Source organism: Alligator mississippiensis, chromosome 6, assembly GCF_030867095.1.
Source record: "Alligator mississippiensis isolate rAllMis1 chromosome 6, rAllMis1, whole genome shotgun sequence".
Taxonomy (NCBI): Eukaryota; Metazoa; Chordata; order Crocodylia; family Alligatoridae; genus Alligator; species Alligator mississippiensis.
The window spans coordinates 10,966,192-10,993,517 of record NC_081829.1 but is presented as its reverse complement, the minus strand read 5'-3'; the positions used below and the strand labels follow the sequence as shown (position 1 = coordinate 10,993,517).

Here is a 27,326-nt window from a genome sequence, read left to right as displayed (position 1 = left end):
CCGTTTTACTTTAAATCCTGTCCATGTGCTGGAGAAACAGATAACAGATAAGACTTTCAAAACCTTAATGGAGAAAGCATTTCCAAACCCTTTCTGCAAAAGGCTGCCCTTTAACAGCCCCCGAAGAAAGTTTTGAGAATAGTCAGCGATGGGGTTTAGACACACACCATAGCTTTGTTTTTAAATAAGACCTGTCTCTAAATCCCTTTGCCCATTTGGAAAATATAAGGAGCTAGAGCTGCAGAATTAGTTCTCCGAGTCCGAGTCTTCACCAGGAAATGGTTTGCACCACAACTCAGAGGCTTGAGACTCATCATCCCAGACTAAAGCTGAAGAGCCAAAGAGTGAGTCAGCTCAACCCTGCTCCAAAGAAAATGTTTTACACTTCCTGAATGGGAACAGACCTCTCTCATGTGCCCGAGTAAGGAGTAAACAGCAAAAGGATTGTTTGTAAAAAACTTGCCAAAGCTCAGATGCTCCAGATTTCCTCAAGAATGCAGGGAACTCATTAAGATGGCAAGATCTACTTCTCTGCAGAAAGAGGATCTGGGAGCTGTAGGAAATCATGAACTGAAATGAGTCAACGATGTTGTATTATTGTGAAAAAGGCAAAACACCCTCCTGGGCTATATAAACAGACCCATCGCATGGCAGACTCCTGAAATAACTCCTCCACGCAGCACTGGAAAGGCCCCAGCTGGCTTGTCTCATTTGGGGCACTACGCTTCAAGAAAGGAATGGGCCAACTGGAGAGTCCAGAAGACAGCAACAAAAAAAAATGAACAGAGGTCTAAACAGCACGACCCCCCAGGAAATGTGGAAAGAGTTGGGTTTGTTTAACCTACAGAAGAGAAGATTGAGCAAAGACGATAACAGTCTTCAAATATGTAACAGGTCACTGCAAAGAGGAAGGTTATAAATTGCTTTTGTTGTCTGCTGTAGATAGGACAAGTAGTAATAGGTTTAAACTGCATCCCGAGAGTTTTAACCTATGTATTAGGAAAAACATGCTAGCTGTAAGGACAGTTAAGCACTGGGAAGTTGCAGAATCTCCACTGTTGGACATTTTTACAAACAGGTTGACAAAAACGATCAGAAAAGGTTTAGGTATGGCTGATCCTCCCGGGGAATGGATTTGATAATATATTCCAGGCCCATCTTGCATCAGAGATGGAAGAAAACACAGCAACAAGGTCATTCACTGAACCTAAAACCAGCACTAAACAAGGTGCACAGATCATCAGGGCTCTCCTAAGTGGTTTAGCCCATATTTTTATTTAGAGGAAGCCATCCATTATCAGACTTAGATGAGACAGACTGCTCCAAGCTATGGATCCTGTGGTAGAACCGGGGCCTTAAACCTCACCCTTGACCCAGTCTGTTCCACATCTTAAAAGCCATCATCAAATGGGGAGAGAGCCCGTCTTTCCTATACCTGAAAGGCTGCTGTAAAGATGGAGAAACATTGTTCTTCCTTGCCACAAAAAGCAGAACACAAGGTAACAAACTTACACCACAGCAAAGCAGATTCAGGTCAGCCTTCAAGGGGAATGTCCTACCTATAAAAGCAGTCAGGCAGCAGAACAATGCGCCCAGGGAAGTTGTGGGATCTCCTTCACCGGAGGCATCCAAGAAGAAGACAAGCTGGAGAGGCACCGGTCAGGGATGATTTAGGAACTATGAAGCCTGCATCTGTGCCCGGTTTTGGACTAGATGACTCTTGCAGTCCCTGCCAGCTCTAAGATCCCATATCCCTGCCTCACTCAGTCCATTCGGTGCCTATAGTGAGTGACTGGCACAGGACTAAGAGAGGAGACAGTGTCTCTGTTGCCTGTGGCTGCAGGAAGAGTTCATTACTAAGGTCAGATCAATCTATATCACACTTAATCTCTTAAAGCCTATTCATTCAGTTGCCAGCTTTCCAACAGTGGGTTCCCTTGTATCCTCTGGTAAACCACCTCGCTTGGTGTAAACCGTATCCTGAAAGCAAGTCACGTAAGGGGCAAAGGGGGATGGTCCTCATCCAAGCACCACCTACAAAATCAGCTTCATCCAGAGTGCTGTCAGAATGAGATGCTGCTCATGGTCCGCTGCACAAGCATCCAGACTGCGATCGCACAGCTATGAGTATCTGGACACTCCCTGAGCCTGGCTCCCCTGCAGCAGGGCTGCACAACATCACTGGTGGGTTCCTCACATTTCTCTCTTGGCTGGTGATGCCTCCTGAAAGCCACCAAGTGCTGGCACCCAAATGAGACATTGCTGCCAGGCAATTAGGCGGATCTGTAACCCGCCCTCTCCTTTCTGACATGAGAAGGAACTAGCTGAAGTTGACTTTTAACTTAGCATCATCATACACCAAAGCCAACCCTAAGATGGCCCCTCCCCAAAGATGCCCAGGGCAGTTCACACCCTCCAACTTCCGTTCCAGGTTCTTTGCAAACCTAAGTAAATATGAGCTACATCCATTCACATTTCTGAGACTTTCTTGTTAACAGCTTTCTCTTTCTTCTTCCCCCCCCCACCTCCTTTTTTTTTTTTTTTTTTTTTAATTACAGCTGAAAATCTGAAGAAAGAACAAGAATCTTCCTAACGAGGCTCAGAGGTGCCAGTATGTGGCACAGCTGTTCCTGAGCCCTTACTGTGCACAATTTAGCAGTAACCAGAGAGCAAAAAGATGAAGTGGAGGCAGGGAACTCATTCCAACTTGCCCATCAGCTTTGTGGTAGAATTTTAACAAGACTCTGGAAGCAAACCACAGCCAGGCCTCCACCCTCCAAGGAGTTGTCTGCAACCTTGCACTGGGATGCAGGAAGTCTGGGCATCAATTGTCTCCGAAAGGCCAGCACAGCTATCATTCATATTGCAGGTGTCTAAAGACAGTTGATAAGGGTGCCCCATGCTGGGCTGGCACATCACATCTGGACACATTCTCAAGGTGAGCCGACCAAAACCTGATGGCCTTCAAATGCAGAGAAGTGTAAGGTGCTACACCTTGGTAGGAAGAACCCCCAATATGCTTACAGGTTCGGCAGTGCTACGCTCACTAGCACCACAACCGGAAGGGACTTGGGGGTCTTGATTGACCACAAGATGAATATGAGCCACCAAAGTGATGCTGTGGCTGGCAAAGCTAACCAAACTCTGGTGTGCATTCACTGATGCCTCTCAATCAAAACTAGGGAAGTCATCCTCCCGCTTTACTTGGCCCTGGTGAGACCGCAGCTGGAGTACTGCATCTAGTATTGGGCCTCCCATTTCAGGAGGGATGTGGAGAAGCTTGAGAGAGTCCAGAGGAGAGCCACTCGTATGATCCAAGACGAGGAGAGGCAGAGGGACTTGGGACCTTTCAGTCCAGAAAAGAGAACGCTCAGGGGGGAGTTGGTGGCAGCCTGCAATTACATAAGAGGGGTGCATAAGGACCTGGGAGAACAGCTGTTCACCAGAGCTCCCCAAGAGATAACAAGCTTTAACAGCCATAAACTCGAGGAAGGCCAATTTAGACTAGACATAAGAAAAAAGTTCTTTACAGTGCGTGTGTCCAGGGTCTGGAACAAACTCCCCCCAGAGGTGGTGCAAGCACCTACTTTGGACTCCTTCAAAAAAACAGGTGGATATATTTCTTGCTTGGGTCACTTGATCCCAGTTGACTTCCTGCCTATGCCGAGGGGGCTGGACCCGATGATCTCACAAGGTCCCTTCCAGCCCCTAATGTCCATGAAATCTATGAAATATGAAATCTTTGGCCTATATTTTCAAGTCACTAGTGCTTTGGGGACACTACCTTGAAACACCTGACAAGGGGGATGTGGGTGCTCAGCAACGTCTGAAAACCGGGCTCCATTAAGGGGTCTCACACTGAATTCCCCAAAATTGAGGTGACCAAAATCATTAGACACTTTGGCAAAATTCAAGCTCTTGTTGGAAGAACTAGCTTTGCAATTTGGTCACGGAGGGTTTGAAGATGGATTCAGGTTCCTACATGAGCACCACAGCCCTGAAAATAAGCCCACAGACCTCACATCTGGGTTTCTGTGTCCTGAGTAAAACTCCAATCAACCAACAAGGAAAAAAAAAAAATATCCTTATGTCAAGGCAGAGGAAAGAGACACATGCAATAGGCTGGTGTTCATATGACAATGTCCAGTATATGTGGGCCAATCCACACCCAGCAAACTTTGCTGTTAGATGTTATAAGAACCCCAAATTGAATGTGGGAGAGACCACCCCTTAAAATTGCACTGAATCAGAGTATCAACCAGTAGCATCTTTCTAACAGGCTCCACCTTTCCTTCCAGAAAAGGAAATTCAACCACCACCCAGTTTTCAAATGCAGCCTAGTAGGGTGGCAGTGAATGGGAGCTACATCCAGCTCGTAGCTGCGTGTGAAATGAGCTTGCTGAGTCTCAAGTTCCTCCCACCCAGTTGTCCACATCTCAGTGGCCATCAACACAAATAAGCTCCAACACAAAAAGGCTGAGCCGTAAGCAAGTCACAGAAACTAAATGCCCCATCCCGCCCTCCAGCTCCAGGCCAGGACACCTTGGTGGAGAGAGACTGGGGAAGCCTGCCTTGCTCCTCCAAACAACCCAACCTCTCCTCTCTTCAGGGCTGTCAGTCAGTGCACTACACACCAGAGCCAAATCCACTAGGAAAAAAAATGGGAAGAGGGGAACAGCCCAGCATTTAATCAAACCATATTTTCCAGCACAATTCACAAGCACTGTGAGAAAAATCACTTCTCCCCAGGAGGACTCCCAGGACGCGACTGCACTGAGCTACATGACAGCAGCCTCCTTTAACGAAGTCTCTTTGAATTCCACTGCAGGCAGCTGTGAAAACCCAATTCCAAGCCCAATTAACAAACCACTACCCCAAGCCCAGCCCTTCCCCATTTCTGCTCCAAGGGGCCAGTGGGGGGAAAATAAAAAAGTCTTGCTAATCCGACTTCCTACGCTCTTCGGCGGCATCATCAAGGCTGTGAGACTTGTGACCGGGGCCACAGACAATAGGAAAGTCGTACAGCTCCGGGCAGGGGGCGGAGGGGGACAAGGACTGGAAATTGCTGGCAGGCTGCAGCTCTGGGGAGCTGTGCCAAGGCCTGTAATGCCGCCAACTGTTCTCTCCCAGCCACTGGCACGCGTATTTGGAGCCAAACGCAGGATCCGCTCTGAACCTACAAAGAGGGGAAAGGAGAGGCTGTTCTCCCTCAGTCTCTTTCATGTTTTGTTGTGTGTTTTTTTTAAATACACAGAAAGGAAAAAAAAAAAGATATTAAAAGGCGCCAGGCAAGGAGGGGATTATAGGCCCGACGATGCTTTAGCAGAGAAGAGGTGCCAGTGGGGAGCCGGTCTGAGCATCGCAGAATCTTCCTTCAGGAAATCTCTTTGAACAATCAATCCCAACAACGGCTTTTTCTTTTTCTCTTTTCCAGCACATCAAACCAATTGTGTGCACAGCACATTAGCGCTGGTGCTCTGTGCTGCATTGGGTGGACCTCTCAGGAAAACAAGGCACGTGCTTCTGGTGGGGCTGCCCCACTGGCAAGAGCTTTTAAATCAAAACAGGCCAGGAAAAGAGAAGGTTGAATTGATGCAGCCTTCGGTCAAATCCCTCTGGAAAGTCAGAGCCAGGCCTGGCACTGGGTTGTGGGAATGCCTCTTGCAGGCAGAGAAGCAAGTCTGGGGAACTGTGTGAAAGCAGTGACTCTGTGTCTTAGGAAATATCAGATGGATGGATGGAAAGGGCAGGGCAAGGGCATTCCCACAGTCCCACCCGAGAAAGCTAAGGAGGCTGGGAGGACAGGGGAAACTGAGGCAGAGGGAGAGGAAGGGACTTGCTTCAGAATGGCAGGGACAAAACCTGGAACAGAACTCAGGTCCTGACCCCCAACCTTGAGACCACCCAGCCTCCCTAATGCCCAACAAGCTTTGCACACTCAAAAGCCTGCCCTTCTTTACAAGCATTTCCCCTGAGGCTGACATTACTGCCAGCCCTCGAATTTCCAAGGCGCCTGCATCTTTAAGGACCTCAGATTCCTGAGCTGCTTCAGAGGAAAGTGCAAGGCTGATGAAGTCTGAATGATGATTGTATAAAACAACCTGTTATCTATACTGTTATCGCCATCACCAATGCATGGTGACGGCAATAACCATACATTGGTTACGCATGTCTGTTTGGGCCCTGGCTACTGTGCGCTTGCAAATCTTCCCAGCTTTCTTAGCAGCCAATCAAGCCGTGCTAGGGAGCAATATCTTCCTGTCAACCCTTCCAAGCCTCACCCTTTCCAAGTAATGAGACTAGAGCTGTGCAGGCAAGAGACAGGGGTGGAGAAAGTGGAAAACTAAGATCCTCCGTTTGCATACAAATGGCAATGGATAGGGCTGGGCGAGCAATCAGAAATCCCCAGGATGAAATTACAGTTGGAAATTAATTCAAGCTTCCAAAAAAAAGAGGGTGTGAAAAACCAGCACCGTTGGTTACCTCTGGTGGAGAGTTATTAATGCACAGCAGAGGTAAGGGAGGCTCTGTTAAAGGGATAGTCAGCTAGATTCAGAACTCATTTACTCTGCATAAATTAGGAGAGGCCATGCTGAAGCCTGATCCCCTGCACAAGGCACAGGACAAGGACCCAAGGAATCTAGGTTTGGTTCCCGTTGCCCGTATAGGCCTGGCACTCGGAGTGAGGGGGGGGACAATGAGGCTAGGGACAAGACCATAAGCCTCTCTGCATAACCCTCAGTGAGCCTGTGTCCACGCAGTCAGCCTACCAAACACAGTGTGAGGTTGCATTAAAGAGCCCTGCCACTCACCAGTGCTAATTAATCTATCACAAGTGCCAAAAGGTCTGATTATACAGCATCGAAACTAGAACACAGCCAGCCTGGAGCAGTGATGTACCTGAGGGTGCTGTTACTGGGCACAGTGGGCCCCTATACACGTCCACTGAGGCTGCTCCAATGAACTGTAATTGCAACACTTTGACTCGATTAATCGAGTCTGGTAATTACCATGCTCTAGCAGACTCCAGTGTCATGTGTATCGACATCCCCGCACTGAAAAATGGCGGTAGGGGTGCTTTCATTAAAGCTTGTTCAACGAGCTTTAGTTAAAGTGCCCCACCACCGTTATTCAGTGCAGGGACACTGATACATATGATGCTCCAGGCGCCTGAATTAGAGCGGCTCTCGGAGCCACTCTAATTAAAGTACCCCCTCTCCTCCAATGCCTCCCGGAGCACATGTATAAGACCCAGTAAGTTTAGGGTGGGGACATGGCCTGAGCTATTTACAGCCACATGTACATGTCCCTACCTTCAGGTTAGGCCATTGAGAGCTTTGTATCTGTTTAAGTACCAAGACCACATCACCCTAAATTGCCCAGTCTTCCCCAGGTCCAGCTGGGACACTCATGCACAGATTTTACAAAGAGATCAGCATGCACCATGTACCCACTATGCTGAGATCTTTTGAAAACTTTGCTTAAATGGGACCTGAGACCTTCAGAAATTCTGGGCCCTCCAACTCTTTGGGTCTATGTGGCCCATCTGCCAAAGAGAGATAGTGAAGGCTGCTTCCCCCTCCCTCCTGCTTTGTCTGGTCAGACTGTAGCGGGTACTCTCAGTCTTACCATGAAATTGTACAGCTCCTAGCACAACAGAGGCCTAGTCTTGACACAGCAAAGCTCTAACACAAAGAACACTGGAAATTAATCAACCAGCAGTGGTAAGTTGAGAAAGGACAGAAGTCAATCCACCCTTCCCTCCCACCATGTATACATACCCACACCCACCAGAAGCCATGTTGGGGCTTCATGGGTGTTTTGTGAACTACATATTTCCCCTTTGACGATGATGGACTCTTTCTGAGGGAATGAAGTGGGTTAGCCAGGCTTGATATGCAAGGTGGTGTAATCTCACATGGGAGCAGCATTTCCCAAATAAGGGGTTGGGGGCACAAGTCCCATAGAAATGCAATCATGGGCTGGAACTGGGGTCACAAGGCAAGTGAAAGTGAGGTCACAACAGGAAAAGACTGGGAGCCACTGCACGAGAGCTTTCACGGGCTGATCTATTGACAATGGAGCACACGGGACATATGAACCAGACAGTGTGCTAACCAGTCATGTCCTGAGGACATGAGATCAAACCCTTACTCCTAGTAGGTCACTAGAGAAATGGAGATCAGTGGTACTGTACCATTGCCCTAGTGCTCAGATAGGTTAATGATGGGCAGAGGGCAAAATACTAGAGAGTCAGATTAGATGAGACCCCATTGCAAACAGTACACAGTTGAGGAGCCTGTACTCCAGAGATGTCAAGGATGAGAAAAACAAGGCAGGCTGCAGGTCGGGACTGAGAGGCACAGGCGGAGCTGTGTAGGGGAGCAGCAGGTTGCAGGGGCACTGGCAAAGGTGCCTAGGAGGCCTCAGGGCTGCATTAGAAGAGATGCTGCAGGCATTAGAGGAGCTGGGAGGGGGTCTTATCCCACTGTCCTCAAACTCTGTCTCTCACTTTGATGAGGGCTGGACTTTAAAAGAAAGAATAAGCAGCCTGTGCTGATGTGATAGGAGTGGGCCTGTCACTGTCCTCTGCCCTGGGAAAGGCACGTCTGCCCCTGTTCAGACATATCATGCCCTGCCCTTCTCAGAGTAAGACAGCTGGGTACCCAAGACGGTAACAACTTCCACTGGCTGGTACCACTGGCATAACCACACAGCTACAGCAGGGTGCAGGAAGTATCTCAAATCCTGGACTTGAGAGTCTGGGATGGAGGATGCTTGCCTGTAATTTCTGGGGGCACCAAACCCCAAGATCTCTGGGCTTAAGCCTGTACGTAGGATGCCTGATAATGGATTTGGGAGCACCTGAAGTCCCAGGGCGAGAGGCTGGGATGGAGGATGCTCGCCAGCTGTAGCACCATACATGGCGTTTAGAATGATTGCGTTCTGCCTGCTCAATTGATACAGTTTTTGGAACAATTGAGTTTTGCTCAATCAATATGATTTGAAACAGATTTGGCTAATTTGATCTGGAACACAAAATATATTATAAAAATAAATAAATAAATAAATAACAGCTGTTATTTTTCCACACCCCCCACAAGTCAGCACCTGCAGTTACTGCCCCAGTCACACTGACTTAGTTATGCCACTGGGAGTGACAGTGACTTCCCATGTCCCTGGCCAACACCTGTGCCTTGCCGCTCAATTAGCTAATACCTCCTGCTCTGTGACTGTAGACAGTGAGTCACTCTTGCAGCTGATGGTTTGTTTTCTCCCCCCTGGGCCATTTATCTGGAAACCAGGACCACATCTGTCAACTGAAGGAGAAACACCAGCAGCATATGGGAGAGTGTGACCTCCAAGCGATTGATGCAAGGAGCCTGTACTGACGCTAGGGGCCTGGCAAGGTATAGCAGTGCCCCCTCACTCATGGCCAGGGTATGGAGAGGTATCCTGGCTCATTTACCTACCCACCTGGCTGGCATCACTACCTCAGCACACATAAATGATGCAAGGGTCAGGTATTTAAAGGTCAGTGCTTGGAACGGGCCTGTGCAAGGATAAGGACTCCTGAAGGACACGGCAAGTAGAAGTGCATGAAGAACAGGAGCACCATTTCAGGGAGGATTCTGAGATTTCAAGAACTGCCTTCCCAATTTAGAACATTTTTAAAAATATATATATTAAATTCTATGAAACAAATACTCCTAAAAATGCTTGTGTAACCCCTCTCAGGAGGGGATACAGGGGTGTGGTGGTGGTGACACAGGGTCCCCAACAGTTCAGCAGTTTAACAGTACAGCACAAACAAGCCAGTTGTATTTATACCCCTAGGCAGTAGAACATCAACCTGTAATATAACCCATGAACCCCTGCATGGAAAACAGGTTAATTCTGTCCTCAGCTTAACAGGGCAACTTAGAAACCCGACCCCAAACAGCCCCAAAAGGACCCTTCGGGGTGAGAATCCTCACCTGCACAGCCCCAGCTGTCCCGGATAGCACACGGACTTGCACTACTCCACAACCATGCTGACGGCACTAACTTCTGCAGTCTTTTAAGTGCAACCGAGTCAGGTCCTACTCCGCAGCAGCAGTCTGCTTCTCTCTCTGCTGCAGTCTCCTCTGCAGGAAAGTCGATCCTTCCTGGGGCCTTTTTCAATGGTCCTTCAAGCATATTAGGGAGCAAGACCTCTCCTATTCCATCCATGCCGAATCCAAGCAAATCACTCCCATGTTGCAGTTCCTCTTTCCCTCTTTCCTGCCTACCTTCAAAGCAGCCTGGGTGCTATAGGTCAACCTACTGTCCCCTGCTTTTCATTTTCACTGGCTTTTGGCCCTCTCCTCCCTCTCCTATTGAGTGGTGGCCAGGGCAGGTTGGGAGCCATAGCTCAGGCCAGTTCTCTGGGTCTGATTTCCCTGCACTTGGAGTGGCCCCACCCCTCTCTGCTTAGCCTAAGGGTGGGGGTTACAGTCTCCCTCCCTGCAAATGTATTGTGGTTTCTGACTAGGCACAGTGTTATACCACAGTGTTAAACAGTGGTAGCCGGAAGGGTGTCCAGAATCTACAGCAATGACCGAGGCAGTAGGGTGAGGACACAGCCGGCTGCAGGCTACTCGCAATGGCCATTCAGTAGGATGCCCCAGCTAGTCATAGGTCAGGATACAGGGTGGCTGTCTCTGGTTGATCTCCAAAGTGGTTCCATGACCTTTTCTCTTTCGCTATCTGGCAAGTCATCCTTCTTGTTAGCAGTCACAGCAAGTGGTGCTGGAAACCGTGTAGACTCTACAGCATCCAGGTTCAGCCTCACATCTACCTCTCCTGAAGTATTGGGTAGAGGTGGATGTCCTCATGATGGGGGAAACTCTGCTTGAGGAAAATGATCTGCAGGGAAGTGTGTTCGCTTGTGACTGTCAATGGCCTATCCCAGTCACAAATGTTCATCTTCCTCTTCACTATCTTCCCCCTGTGACAGCGGTACTGGCCAGCCCTCTCCTTCTGTTGTGCATAGGGCTCTCCGCTCTAGCATCTGAGCATAGGTCCAGTTATTAGGGACAATGGCCAATGTCTGAATCTCGGGATCAACCCCTAGCACATGAGACATCGATTGTCCAGTGGGTAGAAGATGATTCTGGTGCCACATTTTTTCTTTCCCATGCCCATGCTCAGGCTTCACCCGATAGTCTGAACAATTGGGAAGCTGTTCCCTAGTTACATATGGGGTGACTCCCCGTGATTTTGTATCTTGTGTTTCCCAGGGAGGCCCAAGTTCCACACTGTCACCAGGTTGCAAGTCTTGGTGTCACACTTGCTGGTCATATCGAGCCTTATTTTTTATGCCCAGCCTTGCAGCAGCCTCTAAATCAGTAGTATAGGCCTTTGCTAAGTCTTCCTTTAGCCTTTTGGCATACAGGAGGTCGGTTTCTGGGAGAGCACCATCAGCTGAAACACCAACGCACAGATCCACGGGCACACCAGCTTCCCTCCCAGACATAAGAATAAGGAGAATAACCGGTACTATCACCACGCTCTGCTTAACCCTTTGCAACCCAGGGGTGGGGGGTTACAATTGGAAAAATGGAGGCATTCATTTCAGTAGTCTCTAAAGAAAACTCCATGCCATGGGTTGAAGCGCAGCCAGGAAACCTTGACTGCATGACCATCCACCTGGCAGGCGCACTGGAGCCAAGGCCACGGGTAGCCCTGAGATCCCCAGCCCAGATGCAGTCCACACAGCAAGCTGCTCCAGAGCCACAGACACTGGCAGCCTGGGCTGCAAAGGGACTGAGCAAGCAAAATAGCTGGAAGATTGCCTGAGTTTAGCCAGAACTTCTTCAAACCAGCTCAGCAAAGCATTTCAGTTTTAACAGACTGGCAATTTCCAACAAAAAAAGCATTGCATCACAATTTTTTCCAGCCAGCTCCCAGGAGAGCTGCACATCTCTGTCTTGATCCCATCTGCAACCAGTATAGGGATCATTCCAAATTGCACTAAGTCACCATTCCTGCAGAGAGCAGTAGCAGACAGCTATTGAGAAATATCTGATAAGTGCTAGGTCTACAGGTATCTCTGCCTCACTGACACTGAGGCTGCATCTGCCCTACATACCCCCTCTCATTTTCACATTCAATAAAACACTCCTCATTGCATTTAACATCCTCAGAGATCTGGTGTGGTCAACTGGCCAAGCTGGTTTTCCTCCAGCCGAATTGCATGGTTTTAGGTCAATCTTATTCCTGTCCCAGAGTATGTTAGTGGTTGTACTTTTCCACATCCATCCCCTCTGCCTTTCTAATGTCCTTCCTCAGGGTCCAGCTCCTCTCCCTACTATTTGTGGCCAAGTGACAGTGATGGTGGGACTTGTCGCAGGAAGACTGATCGAGTTTTAACTCACCTGCATGTAAACCCACAGCCACTCAAACACTCCGAGTTGCTACATGGAGACAGTGAATAGATCCTCATCAGAGGTCAATCACCAAGATTATTCTCTGGACACATCCCTTCCAGCAAGGACTCAAACTACTCCAGATCCTTTCTGTGGGCTCACAGAAACATAGGGCTGGAAGGGACCCCGAAGGATCATCGGGTCCAGCCCCCTGCATGAGCAGGAAAGACATCTGGGGTCAGACGACCCCAGCCAGGTGACTGTCCAGTCTTTTCCTGAAGACCTCTAGAGTAGATAATTGCACCACATCTGGGGGGAGCTTGTTCCATAGTCTGGACACCCTAGTTGTAAAGAAGTTTTTCCTAATGTTCAGCCTGAAACCATCTTCTAGGAGTCTGTGGCCGTTGTTTCTAGTTTTCCCCCAGGGCACCCTGGTGAACAGTTGTTCGCTGAGCCCCTAATTTACGCCTCTGATATACTGGTAAGCCTTCTTTTTCTTTAGGCTGAAGAGTCCGAGATCCCTCAGCCGCTCCTCGTATGGCTTGCCATGCACATCCTTGATCATGTGTCCCTTCTCTGGACCCTCTCAAGCTTTAGCACGTCCTTGCTGAAGTGTGGCGTCCAAAACTGGATGCAATACTCCAGCTGCGGCTGCACCAACGTTGAGTAAAGTGGGAGAATTACGTCTTCTTTCCCAGATGCAGCACTTTGCATTTCTCTATGTTGAACCTCGTCTGGATCCGTTTTGCCCAACGTGCCAGCCTGTCTAGGTAGGTTCCTGTCACCTCCCTCAGCAACATGGCAGAGTTTGGGTTCGATGATGCTGATGCTGTGGAGAGGTCTGGGAACCTGGAGGAGGGATGGCTGCCCACTCCCACAGACAGCTGGTCATCCTTGATCATCATTCATCTCACACCATCACCTGTAGGCCCCTACCAGTCTCTAGACTCCACTGTGCTAGGCATTGCATAGATACAACAGGGAGGCCCCTTGGAAGTCAAAGGCAATACACCGCTGGACTTCAAGAAGGCCGGGATTTCACTGCCAAAAACTCAAGACAGAGGGGCAAGGAGAATGCAGAGAAGAGAGGTGACTTGATCAAAAGCACATGGCTCACTGGAAGAGCTAGGAACTAAGCCCCCATCTCCTGACTCCCTGCATGGTGGCCAACCCACTGGACCACAATGCCTCCACAAGACCAGGTGGAGTTCTGTGTAGACATTGGCATCATTAGACTAGGTTGAAGGCAGCGTGGGACTAACTTGGCCAGAAGGGGAACACTGGGGCAGCAGTCAGGTTTCTCCGGAGCTTTTTCAGGGAGGGAGGAGTTGGGGGGATTCTGTTCCGCATGTGAGCACTGCTTGCTAACCCTCCTCTGTGACTATTCCTCTCTACTAGATTGCAAGAATTGCAGCCCAGAATTATTTCCAATGGTATCCCTTTAAGATCAGGACAGCTGGGTTTTCTTCTCTCTTTATTGTGAAGCCAATAAAGCCAGGCTAGTTGTTTCCCTCTTTTCTACCTTACCTGTATGTTCCTCCAATCCCTAAGCTCTTCTAGGAAAGGGGCTCTGTCTCACGTGGCGTCAGACTCTACCTGAAGCCTCTAGGCATGATGGTACCATACAATTTTCCTGGGTTCTCTTCTCTTTGGGGTCCCATGTAATCACCCCAGATTGCTGCATCAATAGAGCTCCTGCTCTAGGCACTGTGACAACTGTCCCTTTAAATTAAATAATAAGGGAAAGAGAAGTCAGGCATGGATGTGGGAGAGAGAAATCTTTCCTCTTTACGTGCAGGGGAAAAAAACAAATCAAAAGAAGGGGAAGAAAATAAAACAAAACAAAGCAGGCAGAGAAGGATGATGGCCAGCAGCCAGCATCTGTTCAAATAAACGCTATGCTTCCTGAAATTGGCTGATCTCCAACAAAAACTCATTTTAATCTAAGACCACGAGACTCCTTTGCAAAGTGTTCCCTTGAGAGGCCATGTTGATGTGAAATATTGTTCGTCCAGCATGCGGCTGGAGTGGACTGGAGATAGGCAAGGGACTGGAAGGCTTCCTCACCCCTTTCCACCAAGCCTACCAAGAGGAAGGGGTTTAACCCCACACCCTTAAAAACATACCTGGCAATGCTATGCTAGACAACCCACACAGGGGAAGGCCCAAGGAGACACTCACTCATTCTTCTGATCTCTCTTTCTTGCCCTTCCTTGCATTAACAACAATGCTGAGTGCTCATCCAACCCCCAGCATCCAGCTGATCCCCATAACAGGAGGGTCACACTCATTGCACAAGGATGACTGTGCCCCATTATGCAGAGGGGAGCAATGAGGCACTAAGAAGGGCGCTGGCTTGGCAAAAGCTGCCTGGGACACTGGAACAGGACTGAGCACCAATGTAAAAAGGGAAGGAGCACCCAAAAACACCTTTGCCCAGTCCCCTCCTCTCAGGTCCTGTGGCGCTCGTGGATTTTAGATCCATATGCCCTCATGGGACCAGAGCAAACATCTTGTTTTTTTTCGTGGGACATTTTTGCCAACTGTATTTACATTAAAAAATCATGAGTCTGCATCCACACAAAATCCTAAAATAGGCCTAACAATCCTGGGATCTGAAAAAGAATATGACATTTGGGGTTGTTTTGATCCATCTTCTGGAGGAAGGGGTGGGAGGTTTCATTTTCAGGTTTTGACCAAAAAAAACTAGAAACTTACTTTATTTTTTAAATTAACCTGAGATGTTCACAGAACCATGTGACTCCCGAAGCTGAGGCTTTAAGAAAGCACAGCAGCAACCACAGGCTCGATAAAACAGCGAGAGTTGCCAACACCACTACATGTATGAATGCATGGTTATTACAAAACCAGACTTGAGGGCAGAGTTCAGACACGGATAAGGCTGCTGCTCACATGCTCCTTGGCTCCAGAGCCTCCTGAGAGTGATGCCTGGGAACCCCAGAGGCACTGGCTACATAGGGAAGCTGCATCCACTTTTAAATCAGTTGAATTAAACCGGTACAAAAGAGCTGCGTGGATGTTTATTTCCGCCGAGGAGCCTTATTTCAATTGAGCTTAAACCACTTTCTAATCAAATTAAACTAAATATAAAACTGGTTCCAAACAGTGTATATGGGCCCACGCAGCACTTGGCACCTGTTTAACAACACATCCTTAGGTCAACTTGTTGCAATTTTCTTATGTAGACCGAGGCTTTGGCTAGGCCTTCATTGCACAGCTAACCCAAGTTATTTCCATTTGAGTTAATTAGCCAAGTGTGCGGGAAATCAGCCTTACCATCAGGCTGCATCTTCACTGCAGGGCTGACGTGACCTCTTAGCTAGGTGTTGCCCTTAACCTCCCCTCCCATCCATACTCAACTCCGCTCTCAATTAGCATTTTGATCCAGCTAACAACGGAAGCTGAAGCCTCAGCACCATTCCCACTCGGACAAGTAACTCACCTGCTGTGCGGTGAGGATGCAGATGAATCACGTCAGTGCTGACCCTCCAGGGCCTCCCAATTCTCTCCCGTGTACCCAGGAAGAAAAACAAGTTCTCCATAGTTCTTCGGGGATGAGCCAAGCAATGATTCATCTCAGTGAAGCCCATAATGAAGAAGACTTAGCAATGCATGAGGGTGAGCATAGCATCAGCGAGGGCACTGCACACAGGTAGGGCTCTGCAGAAGAGGCTCACACCTGGCCTGAGCTCATCCAGCTATCGGTCACCTGAGTGAAGACAAACCCTAAGATCTGCTGTGAACCAGAGAGGTATGGAAAGTGGCTGAGGAAACTTGACCAGCCCAGCCCAGGCCCCATGTCTGTCTCGACTCAGCACTAGCAGACTCCCATGCCAGAGAGCACTTCGCTGCACAGAACAGCCATAACTCTTGCCCCAAAAGAAAAAAAAATGAATTGAATTTCCATGATTAATTGACTACGAAAGAGCCGTTTGATTTTCTGACGAGTCCTATTTAGTGTTGGTTTTCCTGGCTTTGATCTCCGCTGTGCAGCCCCCATCTTGTCAGACAGTCGGCTGATTAATACGTTTAATCTCAGCTCCGAAGCTTGATCTGCAGCCAGGGACTCGGAGCAGGTCTTCAGAGGCCAGGAATTCCGGGAATTCTCCGGGCAGCAATTTCCTTCTCTCCGCTGAGGGCAGGGTGGGAACTTCACTGGGGCTGGTTTGCAGGGGTGTCATGGTAAACACATATCAGGGTCTCAGCAGTCAAACATCTGAAGGCCAAAGAAAATAATGCCTCACCAAACCCCTGCATGCCGTAATTTCTAGGATGCAAGGCATGCCCCCTCCCCAACCCTGCCAAAACGAAGCTCTGAAAGGAAGGTACATCTTATACACCAGAAAAGTGGAAAGAAGTATCTGGTATTTGATATTAGACATTGCTAAGTTGAAGCGATGCCAGGGAGAGTCTGCAGGTCTGGTTAGGGAGAAAGGGCATGCGTGTCAGCACCCACGTCCACATACCAGGCAGCCCTCAGGTGCCACAATGCCACCAGGGAAAGCAGAATGGGTGAGGCTCGTAGTGGCCCATGGCCATCTTCCCCCGTCGTATGCCCCAGACTAGTCCACATGGGGCTGCCACCACACTGTGCTCCTGTTTCTTCCTGCCGCATGGTCCAGTGGAGGTCACCTCTGTAGAAGTGGGTCTCTCGTGCCAACCCCATCTTTGTCCCCTCTGTTTTCCTGCTCCCCTCCTAACTTCTCTATCAGCTGCCATAAGGACATGCATGTGAGAGCTTCCCTGTCCCCTGGGCCTCTCATCATTATGGTGGACATGGAATTTTTACCCGGTTTTATTCTTTGGGGGTGCGTTTTACACACTGAAAAAATATGGTATCTCCCTTCATCAGTGACTTTCCTGTAAGAGCTGTTATGATAAAAGTGGCAGCTTAGTGTCTTCTATAAACTAACCCCAGAATGAGGCCTATGCTAAGGGACTTGCTCCAGGTTGAACACAAGAATAATGCAGTGTCAAAATTAGACACCTAGGTCCCCTGATGCTGCCACCTGATCTTAAAGAAGCCACTTGGCATACGTATCCACTGCATTTAACTCAAGCGATGGGTCTCTGGGTTTGCCTAGCTCCAGCAAGACAGGCCACGGAGCAAAGGCATGCCCAAGACACTGGCCTTACAGATGATGCATTTGCCTGTGTCCGTCTAGGACTTCTGGGAGTCCATTCCATTGAACCCACTAATCTAGGTCATTTCTCCTGCACACACGGGAGAATTGCAGGAAGGCACTGGAGGACTCTCAGCACTGAAGCCTCTGCCCTCATGGCAAAGAAAGCAGGTTACAGTCCAACAGAAAGCAAAAGCTGGCTTTAACTTCCCCTCCCTATGAAAACCATCAGCCTGGCTTGAAAGCACTACTTATTTTATGCACAGACAAGAGGGAGGGCAAGGGAAATACCTGGTAAAAGCCCAGGTTAACATTTTGATGAAGACATAGCCATGAGGAGCATGGAAGGTGATGCCCCCACAACCACCACCCCCACCCCCACTGATGTGCTGCAGGCCCAGCTATCCCAGCAATACCAGAGAAGTCATTACATGTTTGATGGGATGGGATTTATCATCTGGTAGGTGGTGCTGTTCTGGCTGCCCTTGCTCCTGGTTCCTGATATTCCCTACCTTGGTTCAGCTGCCTTATCTCCCATCTATAAGAAAGGACATCCGCTGCAAAATGAACAGCTGCCAGAACCCAAGGGCACGGGGAGCAGAGTCTCCTCCAGGCTCCAGTTCCCAGGAGGGCTTTACTTCCACCCCCAGGACCATTCCAGGCTCAGGAAGTTTCTGCCTTTACTTCCTGTCTTCCCATTCATTCCTCTTTTCCCCCTCACTCTCTTTCTCCATCTTTCCTTTCCTGCAAGTCTCCCATACCTTTCACTTCTGTCTTATCTGACTCTCTCTCTCAATATCAGGTGGTTTTGTTTTAAGGATTATGTATTTAAAAGGCATAGAGTAAGCACACACACAAAAGGTATAGGGTGTGCGTGTGCACACGCACAGACACACATACACAAAACCAAGGAAGGGAATGGCACTATGAAACTGGATCCCAGTGGAGTCAGAGAGAAGTTTGTGACTGCTGCCTGTCCTGTAAATCCTGAAAGACCTTTCCCCCAAAGGCTAGGAGGAGGAAGGAATTGGAAAGAGTAAATAAAAGGAGGGGAAAGGAGAGGAAAAATGGATGGAAAGCAAAATAAAGCACTGGTGTGAACAAGGCAGCAAGATAAACAGCCAAAGGCAGATTGATGGAGCAGTAAAGATCTTTCTATAAAGCAGTTAATGCTCTAATAAAAAATCATTTTTACTATCAAGCTATAAACTGGCTTCTCTCTATCACTGCCCAGGCTCCAGTGCCAGACCTGGTCTCCAGGCTCTCGCCCAGGCAGAGGGAATTCAAAGCACTGGGAACTCCTACTTTGAGGTACTCAGTTACTGCTGGGATCAGCATGGTAATCCCAGCCCAGCACAGGGGTATAAGGACAGAATATGAAAAGTATTAAGGAATTCAGCCTCACAACGCCACAGCAACTCCACTAGTAAAGATGAGGAAGCAAGACACCACATAGGCTAATAAACTGATTGAGGTCTTACTGGGAGCTAAGCATAAAGCGGAAAAATCTGCCATATGCCAGCTCAGTTCGCCAAGCACAAGGCCATCCTGGCAATGGAGGTGCAGTTATTTACAGAGACATATCTCATCCTTCCCAGTCCAGCTAAAATCCAGACAAGCAGCATGGCCACCATGGTCGTGGGGGCACTGCCTCCCCAGCACGGCCTCCAGGAGCTTCCAACTATCACAGGACACATCCCATTGATTGTCCCACACATGGGGATTGATTGCTTTTAAATTGAAACTGGCTGAAAGCAATCATTTATCTGTGCTTTACTACGACTTTGTGGCACACTTGCTTCAGGTTTTCAAGTCTCTTCAAACCCACAAGGACTACAATTGTATTTGCCCATTTCTAGTCCAAAGCTGGGACTCTCAAATAGTCACATGACTCCAGGAGTTGGGGCTTGAAGAATAACACCACATATTACCAGACTCGTGATCAATTGGCAAGGGTTGCATCATTGCAAGCATGCACACACACACACACACACACAAAGATAACAACATAGCACAGTCTTCCTGCAAAATCCCTTCCTGGAATCAAGGCATGTAGAAAAACACTTTCAAAAAGAATGTGTCCCTTTAAAGGAAAATACCAAAGATTCGTGCTTGGCAAGGTGGCATCACTGTTGCAGAGGCATCAGATCTTCAGCAGATGAGGAGCCTGGCGTCCTGGAAGCACCGGGCTGTGCATCACAATGTAGCAGGGGAAAAGGCCACTTGCACTAACAGGGAGACACTACGGAGACACACAGGAGGCTTGGCAAGGACAGCAGCAGCCCGTGCATCTGTCACAACACTCCCGGTGCCAGCCAGAAGGGATCTCCTCCAAGTGCAGGAGGCAGCATCAGTCTCAGCAGACCTTACCTAGCAAAGGGCAATCTACCATCATCCCATGTCACTGCAAGCTAGAAACCTGAAAACCAGGGGCAAGTCTCTGTCTCACTTGGGACAAGTGACTATAGATTAGTGCAGGCCCTCAGGATGGACCTGTGTGTAGAAGGCAACAGGCACAACTACTGCCTAATTGGCACATGGGGACCATACCTAAATCCCCAGAGCTCTGACCCCCAAAACACAGGCCTTGACCCACTAAGAGCTCTTTTGTCTGTTAGTCATATGTCCTTTATCCTAAATGTGGGCCCAGCCACTGGGGCCGTGTCACTCACAAGGCTAGGATTCACACACTTAGGGGGCGGGGGTTCACAGGTACGAAGGAGAGGTAAGTGGCTGTATCCCACTTCTACCTCTGCATGCCAGAAGCCACCTCCTCAACCCTGCATGAAACATGCTCTGCAGTGGGCTGGTAGCCTGCTGAACACCAATACGCCTGAGCCAGACCAGAGTCCCTTCCCCAGCGAGCTGAGGCCTCCGGTCAGCAGGACTCACTGCTGCAACGCAGGGCATCACACGCTGCAGTGTCTCCACAGTCCACCCACACTTGGGAATCTGAGAACTCGGTGAACACATGACGCCCAGGGAGGGAATCATGCAGCCCGTCACACGTTGCTAACAGCAGGCATCTTGGAACCCCAAAGGCCTCATCTCCAAGAGAACGGCCCAAACTGAGCAGCGCACCATCTGTCTGCACGCGCACCTCGGGCAAACCCTGCTTGAGCTAACACCAACACAGCCTGGAGTCCAGCAACTGAACGCAAAGAGCAACAGCTCATCCACGACAAAGGAGAAGGTGGGAACTAGTAGGCAAATACATCTGGAAAAATCACAGGCAGATCCCAGGTGGCGCAGGAAGGAAGCATGGGTCGAACTTCACCTGGCACAGGGAGCACCTGCAAAGCTGTTTGCTACCTCATCAACCTGAGCCCTGGAAAGGAAGAGCAGTATTGCAGCTCCACGACCCTGGGAGGAGGCCATCTCCACCCTGCCAGGGTAAGGAGCATCTCTCCTCAATACATTCATTTCCTTCTCTTCCCCTGGTAAATAGGCAGCCTTGATGATGCTTGTGCTTTTGTACATCCAGCATGCAAAGGTATTACTGGACAGGGAGCTTTCAACTCGGACAGCGGTCAAAAGTACGCCTTGAGGGATTGTCAGTGATCAGAGCATCACAGTGCTGCTAGTCAGAGTCGCTAACCACGTCTTGCTCTCCTGGAGCTTTTTAGTTACATATCAAGCTTCTGTGGAATATGTACTTGCAGACTAAAATGACTTTAAGAAAGCAGCAAATAAAAAAGAAGAAAGACAACATCTCCCAGAGAGAGCAGAGTATATGATCCCCTTTGTGACAGCCTGCAGTGACTCCGAAAACAAAATGGCTGTGATGTCAGCAGGCTCTGCTCCAAGAAGCCAAGGGAGCCCGCGAGTCTGTGACGGAGGCGGCGTGCTCAGCATACGTGGGGATCATCAAACCTTTAAGGGGCTCAGACTTCCTGAGGGACGGCAAGAGCCGAAGGGGTCAAACTCACCATGAGGAAGATCAGAAGACAGATGAGGCATGATATAGCTCCGGATCAGCTCCCACTCAAAGTCATCCTCCTCTCCTTGGCTGTACTCACACTGGTTCAAATCTCCATCCTCCTCAAAGGTGCAGCCAGCTGCAGTCGGGAGAGGGAGAAAGAAACCATCAGTGGCAGTGGAGAGGAAGCAAGGGGCCGGCAGCGAAACCACCCGCAGGCCCAAGTCAGAGAGAGGGTGGGAACTGCCTTATAGGTCTGGGCAAAGCTAACCACCCTTCTCCTCTCCGAGAGGGCATCCCAACCCACTGGCCCAACAGAACGGGCTCCACTGAGAGACTCTGTGCCTTCTTGCACGTACAGGGCCTGAACAGCGACACTGTACATAAGGCATCTGACTTATGGCACAACATCCCTCAGCACGTGTACCCGTACACACACAGGCACCCCCCGACTCCAAGAGGCTGCCCCCTCAGATGCACGCAGACCCTGGCAGATGCAAACCTCCCCTCACGCACACCCTTAACCCTCCGCTTTCTAATGCCGCCTTTCCCCCGTTAAGCTGCCCACCAGAATGCATAGATTAAAGCCCGTCTTTTCCATCACCCCTCAGGTGTGCCAAGCAAGGTGGTGGGGATGACAGGGGCAGAAATGGGACACGGAAAAGAAGATTACTCAGGAGGCAGCAGCTGGAAAAACATTTTGGGATCATTTAGGATTTGCATTGCGAGCACTGAGCCTGCCTTGTCCTCCAACAGGCTCTGAAATGAGCCACTGTGCAGGAAGATGGGTTTTTAAATGGAGATTGCCATGTTATTTCTTTCCACTGGAGCAGCTAAAATGCAGGGGCAGTGGAGGAGGGGGTAGGACTGAGTGGTAAAAAAAAAAAATCAACTGCCTTCTCTTCATGCAGCCTGGGCGACACATGGAAAACACTGCCCCGTTCAAGAGGCAACCTCCAGAGTAGCAGCCCCAGAAGACGAGGAGGAGCAGATAATGCTAAAAACTCTGGCTCTGGGGCTTATTCTAATCCAGGATGTCAGGCAACCTCAGGTGGTGACGAAAACAGCACAGGCTGAGTTGGTCTGCAAATGGGATTACACGACAGGGTTACTTGTGATGAGTGAAACCCCTTCCAGTGCTACACCCAGTTTCCAATCCTCACCACAGTTACTGAGTGCTTAGCACCCAGGTTGGTTCCCCACAGACCTGGACGTGAACCTCAGCTATTGCTCCAAAAACCCAATCCCTTTATCCCTCAAGGAAGCAAAGCCTAGGGTAACGCAGCTAAAATCAGCCGCCCGCATTCCTGAGAGACAACCAGCACACTCTCCAGGGCTATAAATATAGATGATGATGATATTTAAGCAGTTCTATCTGAGAGATGTGCAGTTCAGAGGGGAACAGAGCAATTGTTGGTATTATTCTTTTTTAAGTGCAACATAAAACAGCAGGCAGTTGAATAGGAGGTAACAGTCACCGAATGAAACATGGGAGCAAGAGAATACATGGGTATTTAGCATCACACATGGCCTGAGGTCTCTAGAGGTGGTGAGGGTCAAACGTAATCCCCTACCTCATTCATTATTTGTTCCCATCTAATTAACCGTTAGGAAACTAGGAGAAGCCTCTTTATTGTGTGTGTGTAGCATGCGAAGGCAGGCAGGATGTGATGGCTGGTCACCGGCTTTGGTAACAAGCAAGTCTGTTGTAGCGAGCTCCAGCCGTGGGCAGGGATGTGCATTAACAAGAACCTAGTCACAGACCTGAACCGCAGCACTGAAATCCAGACCCAGATTGTGGTCAGAGTTGCAGGGTGTTGACATCATGGCAGGGCTGCTGTGCCTTGGCCAACAGTGACCAGTTACAAAATATGGACATGAAATCAAAACCAGCTCCAAAAATGAAGGGGCTGGAGCTGAGCCAGCCTTTAGCGCACGCCTCTCTTCTACCCCTTCCATGCGTGTACTGCCGCAGGATCAATCCCCCCTCACAGCCCACAGCACTCCGGGCATCGGCCACAGCAGTGATGTAATGGATTTCAAGAGATGATGCAGTCAATGGCACTACAGAAAGAGACGGGAACCTGGAGTAGTGGGAGGATGCAGTGGCAGGGATAGACAGCTGTCACTAGACAAAGGCAGCATCTGGGCAGGGGCTGTGCAAGCTTCCCCTGCATGAGGCTCTTCGCTTCCAAGCCCTGATGAGTCCAGACCCAGCCGCAGCTCTGACAAAGCAGAAGGACTGAATCTCTGCCTGTTCCAGCACAGGGGCTTCCCATTCATCCCAGCCTGCAGCAATGCTTCTAGGGTCTGAGTCGCACTGGAGCAGAGGCCATGGCTGCAGTAAGGCAGGGGCAAGGCAACTGCTCTCGGAGATCTTTGCCAAGGACCTCAGCTCCTAACCTGCAGCCCCTGCTATTACAGCTCTGGGCTGGCCCTCTCGCCCAACCCCAGCTGCCCGTGGATCCCGACTTGCAACCCATTGCTGCAACTCCGGCCCCAACTAGCCCTGAGCAAGTAGCCAAGCATGCCATGCCTGCAGTGCCCTCTGCTGGCACACGGCACGGGTCCTGCTGCCTCCTCTGAAGCAGGCAGCCCGGGGCCACCTGCTGTGCATGACTGGCAGCGCTGTACTCACATTAGCACGTAATCCTGTGTTTCGGCATCTTATAAAATTACAATTATGTTTTATCGTGTTGTAAAAATCAGAAATGTGGTTTATTCCCCTCCTCTCTCCCTCCTCCCACCCTCCAGCTCGATTGCTGCGGCTGCAAAACAAGCCAGGCAGGCACGCAGTTCCCCGTGTGATCACCTTTTCACCATCATTAACTGAAACAAGCCATCAACACTTATGTGCCCAGGGAGGTGTTTCCACGGTTCCCCAGCTTCAAGATGCCAGGGCATTGCTCCTTTAAGTGGCTATGAATGTGTGGGACTGGAGGGGAGAAGCTGCCTGGTGAGATCATTAAGGAAGAGGCACAATAACTAGGGTTCAAATCCAGATCAAGTTGCCAGTAGCTGAATAACGGGCGTGTCCAAAGGCAACTCTGTTCTCCTGGAAGTAAAACAAGGCAGCAGGTCTCGGTTCAGCTCTTGCTGGAGAGGAGATGATATCACTGCTGCTCTCTTTCCAGGTAATCACAGCAGGCAAGGTGAGGACTGAAGAGAGACAAGAGGCTGCACTCGTGCCAATAGCAGAGGAGCAACGTTCAAGAAACCTGGGTTCAGCTACGAGTTCTGCTGCACTCCGCACATGGCCTTGGGCTATTCACTTCCACTGGGATTTCTAAAAGGAGATAGCAACCAAGCTCCCATTGCAACCCCAGGAAAGGAGACTTTTACATCCCTGAGGCCCTCAGAAAAGCCCAGCCACTCTCATCTCCTCGTCTCTGAAGCAGGACAAGAGTCCATCTTTTGTCTGTCTTGTCTCTTTAGGCTTCGAGCTCTCTCCAAATGACTGGTTCCCACTCCATCCATTCCACACCTGGCACAGCCAGCCCCTCATCTCAGTCATGGTGCTATATAGTAGCTGTATACCCCCCCTACTACAAATGCCAATCCTACAGCGTGGCTAGATGAGATACCAATATTAAATTGCACTGAGATAAATTCTTTGAATACAATGGCTACGTCTATCTGTATCTACACTAAGTGAAGCTAAACTGTCATTTTAAACCTGGTTCATTCAGAGTAAAATTACAGTGGTTTACCTCACTTATACTGTACCAAAAAAAGAGCAGACAGATAGGAAGGGGTGTTGCATGCTCTTGAGCAGGAAGTTCCCTAACCTTGTTTAAAATGGTTTATAGTTATGTTTACTAGACGTACACTGATACATCAGTCCCATATCGGATAGGCACTGATATAGGGAAAATTGACAGTATCAGCAATCAGCTTTTTTTCCCTGATATGGCCAATAAATGCCCCATGCGTGTGCACAGCCGCAACACGCATGCAGCCAGGAGCACAGCCCGGCATCTTGGAGAGCAGCGTTGGCTGGTAAGTCTGTTGTGGGGGAAGGGCTGTGGGGCACAGATCGAGGCTCCGCGGTGAGGGTGGGAGTGGGGCTGGGGCTGCCCAGTCAGGGCAGGGCAGGGCGTGGGATGGAGCCGCAAGCAGCTTGTCCAGGAGGGCGTAAGGGGGTGCCCACTCCCACCACTGAATGCACCCCAGAAGGGCATGGGGGGGGAGCCCCTGGATCTGCGCAGGGCAGGGCAGGGCAGGATACTGCTGTAGGCTGGGGCTGGGGCAAGGCCAGCATCTTCTCAGTGAGGGCTGGGGCAGGTGGCAGCAGCGCTGGAAGCAGGGCTAAGGGGCAGGGGGGATGGGGGGACTACAGTGAACTTTGGGGTGGCTGCAGCCCCCCCTGTAGCCCCCATCCCAGCACCACCTCCAACCACTCTGAGCACAGCCCGGCCCAGCCCCTTCCCTAGCCTGCAGCAGCAGCCCACCCTGCCCCACGTACATCCAGGGGCACACGCCCCCCATGCCCTCAGCAGCAGGAGCCACCCCCCACAGCCCCCAAACGAGCCACTCATGCCTCCATCCCGCGCCCCGCCCCAGCCCCACTCCCTTGCTCACCGCAGAAGCCTCCATCTGCCCTCCCCCCACAGATTACCACCCCAACACTGGTCTTCAAGCTGCCCGGCTGCATATTGGAATCAGATCAGTATTGGCAGATGTGGCTCCTTAAAAATATCTATTGGTGCACCCCTAATGCTTACCCACAGTGCCAGTGAGTAAATACTGAAATCCTGGACCTGCTGACTATAATGTGGACAGGATTCTATTCAAAGGCTGCTAGAGATATTTCTTCCAGGGCAGACAGGAGGTAAGTGAGGAAGCTAACCCTGCTACTGCAAATGCTGTGTTTTGGCTATGGTTAAGTGAAGAAAAAAAAAAATCACTCCTTCTACAGCACCTGCACCTCCAAATTCCTGCAACAAAAGAGAAGGGGACAGCTACACATTAAAGCTATAGAAAAAAATAGCCCTAACTTGTTCTGGCTGCCAGTCCCTGCAAAACCTGCACAGCTCCATGCACAATGCAGATGAAGTGGAAGAGAGAAGCAGTGTTGGCTAAAAGGATAACATTGATAGAAGGGTTGAAAATACACAATGAACATGTCTACGTGTGCTATAAATTCTATAAAGGCTTACTGAACAATATTTTACTGCGTAGTAAGCCTTCCCTGGGAGCACATCTACACATGCTCTCTATTGGGAGCAAATCTGCTCCTAACTGGAGCAGCCTGGTACAGGGCCGCTCCTACCCTGCTTTGGCCCCATGCAGCAGCCAGGGGAGCTCCAGGGTACTAGCCTGGGGGCTGGCAGGGAGCACGGGCCCAGGAGAACTCTGCTGACTGCAGTGCCAGCTGTCTTCTTGCCCTGCACACATCAGGAGGGGTCCTGATGTGCACAAGGCCAGGAGACAGCTGCCACTACACAGCCCTCCTGGCCCTGTGCCCAGCAGCCAGGATTTCTCCCACACAGCTAGGGGCTGGCTGGGAGCTACCCCACAAGCAGGACAGTTCCCAGCCAGCCCCTGCCTGTGTAGGGAAGCAGAGCTCACCAGTCCCAGCACTGCTTGGCTCCCAGCTCCTGGGGGGAGCCGGGAACTGAGCAGCACCAGGACCAGGGAAGTTCTCCATCCCCTGTGGCCCCCTGCTGTTGGGACTGACCAGGAGCAAAATTGCTCCGAGTCAGCGTTTACACACGTGCTACTACACAGTATCTACTGTGCAGTTAGTTTCCTACCTGTACTTACAGGTAACAGCTAACTATGCAGTAGACTAATTTACCGCACAGTAAGTGGTGCACACATGTAGACAGTGATGCTTTAATGCACAGTAGATTAGTCTACTGTGCAGTAAAG

At 49.8% G+C, this 27,326-nt stretch overlaps 1 protein-coding gene across 4 annotated transcripts in view; it reads right to left on the bottom strand.

The window, feature by feature from the left end:
- The window catches only part of PTPRU (protein tyrosine phosphatase receptor type U), a 312,312-nt gene that overhangs the window by 187,227 nt on the left and 97,759 nt on the right, over positions 1–27,326 (bottom strand). For 3 of the 4 annotated variants that reach the window (XM_059729643.1, XM_059729641.1, XM_059729642.1), the window contains exon 2: positions 21,463–21,591. In XM_059729643.1, the coding sequence (XP_059585626.1) occupies positions 21,463–21,591 (129 nt within the window). Of the gene's footprint in view, positions 1–15,852; positions 16,288–21,462; positions 21,592–27,326 lie in introns of those variants that run through there. The other variant, XM_019488788.2, reaches the window with a different exon arrangement.